General features: G+C 39.1%; 1 protein-coding gene across 1 annotated transcript in view; it reads left to right on the top strand.

The window, feature by feature from the left end:
- The first annotated feature begins 1,137 nt into the window (after positions 1 to 1,137).
- Positions 1,138 to 12,047, top strand: part of PLEKHH2 (pleckstrin homology, MyTH4 and FERM domain containing H2) — a 132,443-nt gene continuing 121,533 nt past the window's right edge. The window contains exons 1-2 of the mRNA XM_003262788.3: positions 1,138 to 1,201; positions 8,498 to 8,627. Coding sequence (XP_003262836.1) covers positions 8,505 to 8,627 — 123 coding nt within the window. The 5' untranslated portion in view covers positions 1,138 to 1,201; positions 8,498 to 8,504. The remainder of the gene's footprint in view (positions 1,202 to 8,497; positions 8,628 to 12,047) is intronic.

Genomic DNA, 12,047 nt, shown 5'->3' with positions numbered 1-12,047 from the left:
CGCCACCATGCCCAGCTAATTTTTGTATTTTTAGTAGAGACCAGGTTTCACCATGTTGGCCAGGATGGTCTCGATCTCTTGACCTCGTGATCTGCCCTCCTTGGCCTCCCAAAGTGCTGGAATTACAGGCATGAGCCACTGTGCCCGGCCCAGAGAAGACATTTCTGCCAGGTGGAGCGACAGACATAGTTACATGGAGAAGATGATGATGATGATGATTATTTGAGACACGATCTCGCCCAGTCGCCCAGGCTCCAGTGCAGTGGCATGATCGCGGCTCACTGCAGCCTCCATCTCCTGTGTTTAAGCAATCCTCCAGCCTCAGCTTCCTGAGTAGCTGGGACTACAAGTGAGCGCCACCAGGCCCAGCGAATTTTTGTGTGTGTATATACATACCTATATATTTTTGTAGAGACAGGGTTTCACCATGTTGCCCAGGCTTGTCTCGAACTCCTGGCCTCAAGTGATCCACCTGCCTCGGTCCCCCAAAGTACTGGGATTACAGGTGTGAGCCACCGCGCCCGGTGAGAAGATTATTCTGAGCTTTTTAAAGTGGAGACAGGAAATAGCATGTAAACGCTCCCAGTGCGCTTCCTTCGGGTGGCAAAGTGCACGGCAGTAGTCTCAGGTGTGTGAAGGGCAGCTGTGAGAAATAAACCTGAAAAGACGGGATGGAGACCTTGAACACTAGACTAGGGAATCTGTTCTTGATAATTTAAGCAAACGGAAGCCAATGAAAGTCTTTGGCACACTGTTCATCAAAACTGCTCTTAAGGAAATTAACCTGGCAGGAAGATGAAGGGTGGATTGGCAAGAGGAGAGACTTCAGGCTGGGAGACCACGGGAGGGTGCTGCAACTGTCCAGGCAGAGGGAGTGGAATGAAGGTGACCGGCCGCTGCAGCAAGCTCTGGAGTCTCGCAGTGGGGACGTCAGGGGTACCACTCCAGGACGGAGCTCCCTCCTGGGGAGGGGACTGGGAGGAGCCAAAGTTATAGCCACACCCCCGGTGACGCCAGGTGGTCGGCTGTGGTCTCCCATTGGCTACACCGGCTGCCAGTCCCTAGAGGAGGCGGTGCCCTTCCCCGCCCTCTCCGAGCTCGGCTTGAGGCGGGCGCGGGCTGAGAGTCCGGGGATCCCGGGGGCTAGGCGAGGCCGGGACATCGGGCGCTGCGGCCGGGGACCCGCTGCTGAGATAGACAGGTGAGAAGGCCTGGGGACGAGGGGCCACCCCAGAGTCCCTGCCACCCTGGGATCCCCGCCCCCTTGAGGGCGCGCCGTCCCGGGGGGCTCGCGGGGCCGAGGTTTGGGGCGCCGGGAGGAGCGGGCGGGCGGGCGGGGACGAGGGGGACGGAGCAGGCTGAATCGGGATCCGCCGCTGCACCTCCCGCCACAGCCCAGAGTCGGCCCCCAAGTCTAGATGTCGCCGGGAGAGGTGGGCAGGGGGCGGTGGCCGGCGGTCTCTCGCGCCCGTGGGCTCTCGTGACGTTCTGTTTGGAAACACTGGGCCCGGGCTTCTGGCGCGGCGCGAGCGGTCCCGGGGGCGCAGCGGGGCAGCCCAGGGTCCCCGCGCTGAGGGACCCGCGCGGTCAGGTATGCCGCGCTCGCCTTAGGCTTCGGGAGATCCACGAGGATCTCCGGGGCGAAACTTTAAACTCAAAACTTTAAAGAAGCATTTTGTACACCTCGAGTTTTTGGCACGTCAAAGCACCCTAAGGTGACCTACCCGGAAACCACTGTCCCCGAAGTTAGTGGGGCACTTTTTAAAGGACAGCACTTTTAACCCGTCGATTTTGTTGTGCGTAACGCTGTGGAAATAGAAGTCGAACCACTTACATTGGAAAAGCTCTGGTGTTGGGCTACCTGGGGGTCACTGCTTTCTTTGTGAAAATGCCAGTCTTGGAAGCCTGGCCCGCACAGCGGTATGTCCCAGAGGAGCGTGTAGCGAGGAGCTCGGCTGTTCCGGGCAGGGTCACCGAAGGGCAGGCTTTGCCCAAGTGGGGCTAGGTGGCTAGGTGGTGGTCAGAAGGTTCCTTAAACAAGGCATGCCTCAGTCTCGTCGAAAAAGATCTTTTACACACACACACACACACACACACACACACACACACACACACACACACACACGATTACCCAGCCCAGTTAAGCTGTCCCTTAAGAGGCAAAAACTAAAGAATATCATAGAGGCTAACGCTGCGCTTCATCAGGGTAAGCCTAAATAGAATAATTCTTTCATTTCTTTTTCTTTCCTTTTTGGGATTTGGAAGAGAAACAGGAAGTCAGAGATTCAGAGAAAAGAGCATTCACTCCACAATTGTAAACAGTTTATCTTATGTCAGTAAATATTTCCAAAAATCACTGGGGGTATTTGGAACACCAAGACTTTTTCCTGTCCCCTGAAGTGAAGATAGATTACTTTCAAATTCAGAATCTAGACATGATAGATTCCTTTCAAATTCAGAATCTAGATGTGGTATTTTATTTATTTAGCAGTCGGCTATGTTATATAGTTATATATATAGTCTCAATGTTATGTAGTTCTATAACATTAATGGTAATGCAAAGGATGGTGGATATTGTTTAAAATTAGAATTTTTAACTACCCAAGATGGTGCACTAATACAACAGTTGCTTTGTACTTGTTAACTAACTGAAATTACAGAATGAAATGAGGGAATCAGGTGTCTAGATCTCAGTGCAGACCATTATCCAACCAATTTGCAGTTTTGATTTATTATGACCCATTAATAGGGAATGTAGATGTTAAATGCCAATTTAATAATATTCTTAAGGCTTTGCTACTTCACTATAAAATATATAATTAGCATAACTAAAGAAATAGGTATGTTTGACTTTGAATTAATTTATTATGTCATTATCATAGCAAAGTGAGCTAGGTAAGATATATGTATGATAGTTTTCATATTTGAGGTTAACAGTTACCTCTCAATTTTTTGAGCTAATGGTGAAATTCTTGGCAGGGATAACCACAAATAATGGTTGATTAAATTTGTAAACGCAGTCCTAGTATACATCCATTTAAACTGCGACTTTTTCTTTAGTCATTTGTAAATATGTGATCTTTTTTATTGAGATCTTAATATAAGTCACAGACTATAAGAGTTTTCCTTTTAAAGTATACGGTTCACTGGGTTTTAGTATATTCACAAGGTTGGGTAGCCATCACCAATATCTAATTCTAGAATATTTTCATCACTCCAAAAAGAAACCCCATATCCATTGTAGTCAGTATCCACTACCTTCTCCTCACAGCCTTTGGCAACCACTAACCTACTTTCTGTCCTTTGGATTCGCCTCTTATGGACATTTCATATAAATGGACTCATACAATATGTGGCCTTTTGTGTCTGGCATCTTTCACTTAGCATAATGTTTTCAAGGCTTTTCCGTGACTATAGCATGTATTAATACTGTATTCCTTTTTATGGCTGAATAGTATTCCACTGTATGGATGTACCACTTTTTTTTTTTTTTTTTTTTTTTTTTGAGGCAGAGTCTCACTCTGTCACTCAGGCTGGAATGCAGTGGCAGGATCTCAGCTCACTGCAACTTCTGCCTCCTGGGTTAAAGCGATTCTCCTGTCTCAGCCTCCCTAGTAGCTGGAGTTATAGGCCTGCACCACCACACCTGGCTAATTTTTGTATTTTTAGTAGAGACGGGGTTTTGCCATGTTGGCCAGGCTTGTCTTGAACTCCTGGACCTCAGATGATCCACCTGCTTTTGCCCCTCAAAGTGCTGGGATTACAGGAGTGAGCCACTGCACCCAGCCAGATCTACTACATTTTATTCATTCATCTGATGGTGGACACAGGCTGTTTCTACTCTTTGGCTATCATGAATAATGTTGCTCTGAACATTTATTTACAAGTTTTGGTGTGGACGTGTATTTCATCCATTGGCATATGACCCCATCCCTTGGCATATGACCCAGCAACTCCAATGCCATGTATGAAGTTACCAATACTTTATATTGATATATCAAATATAAAGTTACTCCAATAACTTGGTAACTTTATATTTAAACTTTTTTTTTTTTTGAGACGGTGTCTCACTCTTGTCACCCAGGCTGGAGTGCAGTGTATGATCATAGCTCACTGCTCAAGTGATCCTCCCACACAGGGCTCCCGATTAGCTGGGACCACAGGTAAGCTCCCCGACGCTCAGCTAATTTTTAAATTTTTTGATAGAGATGAGGTCTTGTTATGTTGCACAGTCTGGTCTTGAACTCCTGAGCTCAGAGATGAATTCTCCCACCTCAACCTCTCAAACTGTTGGGATTACAGGCGTAAGCCACCATGCTGGCCTGTTTAAACTTTTCAGGAACTGTAAAACTGTTTACAAAGCAGCTGTACCATGTTTACATTCCCACCAACAATGTATGAGGGTTCCCATTTCTCTACATCCTCACCAACACTTGTTGTTAGATGTCTTTTTCATTAGAACATCCTATTTGATGTGAAGTGGAATGTTGTTGTGACTTTGATTTGCATTTTCTCTCATAGCAAATAATGTGCTTATTGGCCATTTGTGTATCTTCTTTGGATAAATGTCTATTCAGATACTTTGCCCATTTTTTTTTATTTATTTTAAATTTATTATTATTATTGTTTTCAGAGATGGGGGTCTCCCTCTGTCGCCCAGGCTGGAGTGCAGTGGTGTGAACATGGTTCACTGCAGCCTCGACCTCCTGGGCTCAAGTGATCTTCCCGCCTCAACCCCCAAGTAGCTGGGACTACAGGTGTGCACCACCATGCCTGGCTAATTTTTTTTTTTTTTTTTTTTTTTTTTTTTATAAAGACAGGGTTTTGCCGCATTGCCCAGGCTGGTCTCAAACTCCTGAGCTCAGGCCGTCTAACTGCCTCGGCCTCCCAGAGTGCTGGGATTATAGGCATGAGCCACCGTATCCAGGCCTTTGCCCATTTTTTAATTGGGGTATCTTTTTTTATCGTTGAGTCCTAAGAGTCCTTTATATATTCTAGACACAAATCCCTGAGATACATGATTTGCAACTATTTTTCCCATTCTGTGGGTTATCTTTGCACTTTCTTGATAGTGTCCTTTGAAGGATAAAAATTTAAAAATTTGTATGAAGTCCAATTTATCTATTTTTTCTTTGATTCCTTGTGCTTTAGGTGTCATATCTAAGAATCTGTTGCCTAATCCAAGGTCATGAAGATTTATACCTGTTTTCTTCTAAGAGTTTAGAGCAAGCTTGTCCAACCTGTGGCCTACAGGCCACATGCAGCCCAGGATGGCTTTGAATGTGGCCCAAAACAAATTTGTAAACTTTCTTAAAGCATTATGAGATTTGTTTTGCAATTTTTTTTTTTTTTTTTAGCTCATCAGCTACCATTAGTGTTAGTGTATTTTATGTGTGGCTCAAGACAATTCTTCTTCTAACGTGGCCCAGGGAAGCCAAAAGATTAGACACCCCTGGTTTAGAACTTTGGCTAGTACCTGTAAGTTTGTGATCCATTTTGTGTTACTGTGTATATATGGTATGAGGTATGGGTCCACATTCATTCTTTTGCATATGGATATCCAGTTGTCCCAGCATCATTTGTTGAAAAGACTATTCTTTCCCCCATTGAATGATCTTATCACTCTTGCCAAAAATCAATGAGAGGCTTTAATTCTGGACTTAACTTTATTCTGTTTATCTATATATCTATCTTTATGCAAGTACCACACTGTGTAATCAAGCTACTGTATAGCTTTGTAGTAAGTTTAGAAATAGTAACATGTGAGTCCTCCAACTTTTCAATTTTGTTTTGTCTATTCTTCAGCCCTTGAATTTCCAGGCAAAGTTTGATCAACTTGTCAATTTCTGCAAAAAATGCAGTTGAAACTTTGATAGAGATTGCATTGTGTGTATACAGCCATTTGCAAGTATTGCCATCTTCACAATATTAAGTCTTTCAATCCATGAATGTACGATTTATTCCATTTATTTAGGTATTTTTAAATTTCTTTCAGTGATGTTTTGTAGTTTTCAGTGTATACATCTTGCACTTCTTTTGTTAAATTCATTCTTAAATATTTTATTAGTTTTGATGCTATTGTAAATGGAATATTTTCTTATTTTCATTTTTGGATTTTTCCTTGCTAGTTTATAGAAAAACAACTGACTTTTGTATGTTGATCTGATTTCCTGAAACCTTGCTAAACTCTAAGGTTTAGTATTTTTTGTGGCTTCCTTAGAATTTTCTATGCACATGATCATGTCATCTGTAAGTAGAGATAGTTTTATTTCTTCCTGTCCAATCTAGATGGTTTTTTATTTTATTGTCTTGCTCTGGCTATTATCTCTATCACAATGTTGAATAGAAGTGGTGAGAAAAGACATCTTTGTCTTGTTCCTGATTTCAAGGAGAAAACTGTCAGTCATTTACCACTAAATATGATGTTAGCTGTGGGCTTTAGTAAATGTCCTCTATCAGGATGAGGAAGTTCCTGTCTATTTGTAGTTTGTTGAATATTTTTATCATGAAGGGGTGTTGGATTTTGTTGAATGTTTTTTTCTGTGTCTATTGAAATGATCATATGGTTTTTGTTTTTTATTCTATTCACATGGTGCATTACATTGATTTCAATTTGTTGAAAATATCCACTCTTCATGTTATTTTTAAAACTGTAGACATTTTACTGTAGGACGTAAGCAAGTTATTTTACATGTAGAGCAAAAATTAACCATTATTAACCTATCAACAAATGGGTAAATAGACTCCTCTTATTCCTTAAGCTAGAAGAGTATCCCTACATTTCTGCAGAATGATATGGTAGTTCAAGACTTAAAGATGCCCCTTTCAGGACTACTTTTTATTTTCTAGTATTGCATCCATATTTTCTTTCCCTGTTCACTCTAAAGCTAATAAGGAGAAAAATGAAGCAGCCCCAGAACTGTGAACACGTTTGTGATCGACAAACTGCATTATCTACTCCTAAATCATTGCTAGTAAATGCCAATGTGAATCATTAATCATAAATGCTAAGATGGGTAATGGAAAAGGTTATTAACAAGGTTAATCTCCTTAGGAAAAACCTCAGAAAACAATGGGGCAAGGATTCTATGAAAACAAAGAAATGAAAAGAAAATGACTTCCAGCTCTACAGTAATATGTTTCCTTTAAATTAAGGCTAGAATTTAGGGACATCTGAAGGCTTTAAGAGGTTGGGGTGCTCTTAATAAATGTTGTAGTCTTTTAAGAACGATTCTGCTTATATTTATTTCTAACATACTGAATGATATTGTCAGTATTAATGTGAAAATTGATTTAAGTACAAAACAATCTTTATGCTAGGAAAATAATCTTTTAGTGGGTTTTTAGCAGCATAAAGTTTTTAAAAACTGGTATAGGATTAGGGAGGGTTCTATATTACACTAAATACTGGGAAAATCAATGTGGTTATATTTTTAGAAAACAAAAGAATAGAATAGTATACGTCAACTGCAGTTCCATTCCAGGGCTCTGAGAGTTTTGCTGTCACAGTTCTTCATAACTGAGGCTTTCCATTCCTAATGTAAATTTCATAGCAGGGCAGTTCATATCAGGGGGAATTCAGAAATACATTATTAGGCTGCTTATTAAAAATAGCCTGATAAAATATTACCAGACATTTAAAACTACTTTTATGTATCTCAGGGCCAGAAACCATCATGCTTCCAAAATCAAGTAACACTTCAGGATTTCAAAACCAATCCCCTTGCATCTTGTCCTCCCCCTTACAGTGCTTCTCCCTGCAATTAATCTCTTCCGAAAGGAAAGTTAATATGGAAAACACTAATTCCAGATTTACTTCATATGGCTAACTCCAAATTGCATGTTTATATGCCTTCTCTTACACCAAATAAAAATTATGCAAACTTGTCAGGATCACAACTTACCCTTAAATACGCCAAAGGACCTCTGGCTTGAAAGACTTAACCTGGACCTGGCCAAATTGAGAGTGATGATAAGGAATCATTATAGTAAAAATCCAAACCGTGAATTGTAGCAATTGAATCAAACTGTAATACTTCCTTAAATTTCAGAATATGGTAAAATTATGAACTGATAGATTCGAACAATCTTATCTGTTGGGCACAGCTAAAATAATAACACTCTGTGTTTGTGTGGTGTTGTTATACTGTCTGTTGTTCTACTAGAAATAGCAGTATTTCATTTGTCCCTCACTACATACCCACAAGGAATAATGGTTTGTTGTCAACATGCCCCTTTTTCTGGATTGGCTAAACTGAGACATAGAAAGGTTAAGTAGCACAATTGGGCTCCAGCCTTAGTCTCCTATTTCCCATTAAGTTCTTTCCGTAAGCTCTCACCAGTTCTGGAATTTGTCTTAGAATTTAAAATTTGTACATGGATCTCACTAGACAGTGATTAGAATGTGTACATTGGGTAATTTAACAAATTATCCTGAATATTAATTGTGTTGTACCATTTGAATGTTTTGTTTTTTTGTTTCGTTTTGTTTTTTTAGAATAAATATGGCAGAGCTTTCTGAGCCAGAGGGACCAGTAGATTGGAAGGAACGATGTGTAGCACTGGAGTCCCAGCTCATGAAATTTAGAGTTCAAGCAAGCAAGATACGAGAGCTCTTAGCAGAGAAGGTAAGCTTTCTCCCTAAGCTTTGTTATTAAATGTCAGCTATTTAGGGCCTGTTTCATTTGTATTAAATAATCTCAGTACTTTGGGGGTTTGATTTAATTTTTGTCAAGTATTTGAAGCTATATTTGGCATATTCTTTTGCCAGTGTTAGGGGAGATTGGACTTTAAGACAAAAAATATTTATTTGCAAATGCTAGTGGCATATGTGAGAACTGTGTATGTTTGGTGAATGTAGAGTTCATTCATTCCAGAGAGAAAGCTATAATTTATTTTATTTTATTAGAGGAATATGACAGCTTTGATCTACTAAATGTTTACAAAAATCATATTGAAGGGATTATAGAAAAAAATTATCTATTGATAGTAAAATGTGTTTATACCGTATTTGAAAGATGTATCTACTTAGGAATCTGGTTGACTAAGTATATATCGCTAAATTCTCGCCTGGGCTAGAATTGAGTTTAACATAATTATATGCTTTTCTAATCATGTAATTAGAATTTCATTTATATTACAGGAATTTTTTGCAAGTATGTGTATAAAACCAATAGATTTGTTCATTTATTCATTCAACAAATATCCTTTGAGGGCTAATTATGTGTTGGACACCATTCTTAATACTACAGTTACATATATGAACAAGACAACCCATGTTCCTATTTCCAAGGAACTTGAATTCTAGACCTGTGCTGTCCAAAACAGTAGCCACTAGCCACATGTGGATGTTCAACACTTCAAATAAGGCTAGTTCAAATTGAGGTGTGCTGTAAAAGTAAAATAAATACAGGATTTCAAAGTTTTAGCATGAAAGAAAGAATGTAAAATATCTCCGCAATAATTTTTATATTGATTATATGTTGAAATGATATTGTGGATATTGGGTTAAATAGGCAATATTAAAATTAATTTTACCCACTTCTTTTTACTTTTTAAACATGCGTATTAGAAAATTTAAAATTACACCTGTGGCTCGTATTATATTTCTATTGGACAGCACTGTCTGGATGAATGGATGAATGATATTAGTGGTTATTCAGAACTGATCAGAAGAACTTACAGGTGGCTTCTGAAACACTAGTCTGCATAATCCTTTCGGGATACAGACCGGTACATGTATCATATCTCCAAAAAAGGTATTAAATCTTCTTTCATTGCTAGCCAAGAATCTCTTAGTGCAGAATTATTATAATAACATTCAGCAAAACATCATTCAGTCTAAACTTGCATATACATCATCTCAAACTTTTGGGCTTTAACATCTTTTAGGTGGAAGACTAAAGTTATCCTTACTCACTTTGGGTCAAGGATGACTCAGTAATCAATCAGTCAATCAATCCTGAACTTCAGTGTGCTTTATTTATTGATATTACATCAAAATTATAAAAATTATAGCTTATAAAATCCCAGTTTGAGTATCTCCAAGTTGGAGAAGTTTTTTCTAATGTAACTTAGTGACTCATCTTTATCTTTTGCTCTTCTCTCAATGGAAATCATTTTCCATGTTGTGCTATGATTTATCCGGTATTTTCCAACAACCCCAACTGCTCCATACAGTGATTTTTGTCAAGATCCACCAATTATGTCCTCATTACTAAACCTCATAGACCCTTCCCAGTTGTTGCCTAAGCCTCTCAGCAGTTGACACTGTTGACCACAGGATCCCTCTCAAAATTTTCCTACTTTTCTTGACTTCTGTACTCGTTTGGCTTCCTTATGGACTAAATAGAAAATATTAGCTTATTTGGGTTGCAATTAGTTGACCTTTAAATTCTAAATTTTATGGCAACATTTGTTCTGTTCTTTAGAAAGCATGTTGCAGCAAGTTTCTCAATGAGTGCCCATTTAAAAAATAATAAAAGTGTTGTTATCTCCAGTAATTTCTCTATAAGTAAAATAGCTTTTTTATTATTAATTTTTGTGCTATTAGATTAAGTGTTTTCTTTGTCAGTGAATGAACATTGATAGGAATATTATTTCAGAATTGCTGTTCTAGTTGTGGTTTCTTTTTCTTTAATTTTCTTCTTTCTTTTTTTTTTGTCTGTATTTTGTATCTGTGACATAAATTCTTTGGCAGATCTAAGAGATGGAATTATTCTGATGTGTTTTACACATTGGAAAGTAGATAAATGTGCCAAGTTACTCATGGCTTCCCAATAAATATATTCAACACAAAAATATGAATAAGGATTTTCACAATATTTTCTGTTATATTCCATTATGAATATTTTTCGCAGGTTTAAAAATTTCTTTTGGTCTCCATCCATGTTTTAATGAAAATATCTAATATTTATTGATTTATTATGTATAGGATAAGCACTGTATAGGTATGGTATGATTTATTTAATTCTTACAACAACTTGTGAAGTAATACATTTTATTGTGCTCATTTTATAGATTAGGAAACTGATGCTTACTATGCCAAGAAATCTTCTAAGTGCTTTAAATATATAAACTTTTAAATCCTTATAACTATCCTATAAGGTAGTTACTAATATTATCCACATTTACAGAAGAGGAAACTTAGGCATAGAAAAATTATTTAACTTGACTGAATTCACACTAAAAAGTGAGTAATGGAGCCAAGATTCAAACCCAGGCATTCTGTCTTTTTAAGCCTGAAGGCTTAGCTATCAGCCTATATGGCCTTTCTAATTTTCACCTTGCTTGCCTTCTCTGATCTATCTATCCACTCATCCATTCTGTCCTCTATTCAGCCATGCAACATAAAAATCCACTTCTGCTTGGGGGCAGCTACCTGTGTGTGTATGTATGCATGTAGTAATAACAATTTACATAACATTATGTATTTTTCAAAGCAAACCCTATGGCATTGCTTCTAAGTGCCAACTCGAGTCAAATGTTGCATTCCAGAGACTGGTCTGGTCCTATCCACCTCTTTGGTTTTGTGTTAGCACCAGTCAGCCCCAGGGCTTCTCCCTAATAGTGCTCTATACCTTCCCCCTAAATGGATGCAGGCCCAAGGCTGAAGATTCTTGAGAGAATACTAATTTGGTTCTTTAGCTCTTTGCCCGGAATTGTGGCCAACTTCTCTTTCCTGCAACAGTTCTAGTTCTTAGTTCCATTTTACTGGTTATGGCTATAGGAAGCTGACTCTAGGGGCCAAATATGGTTCCTAATTCTTTACTGCAACCATCAACTAGTTTAAACCCCACAGTAACCCTATGAGGTGATTGTTATCCTCAATCTAGAGAATTAACATTAAGGCTGAGAGTAATTGAGTAGCATGCCCAATATCACACAGCTAACAAAAAGCAGAGCTGCCATTAGACTGTAGATCTTTCAGACTTGTGATGCAGCTAATAGAGCGTCTGGCACATAGAAGTAATTCAATATTATTTTCCTGTGTCTTTCTGTTTTTTTTTTTTTTGAGACAGAGTCTTGCTCTGCTGCCCAGGCTGGAG

The sequence above is a fragment of the Nomascus leucogenys genome, chromosome 19 (assembly GCF_006542625.1).
Source record: "Nomascus leucogenys isolate Asia chromosome 19, Asia_NLE_v1, whole genome shotgun sequence".
NCBI lineage: Eukaryota > Metazoa > Chordata > Mammalia > Primates > Hylobatidae > Nomascus > Nomascus leucogenys.
The sequence above is the reverse complement of the archived record's forward strand: the minus strand, read 5'-3'. Positions and strand labels throughout refer to the sequence as shown.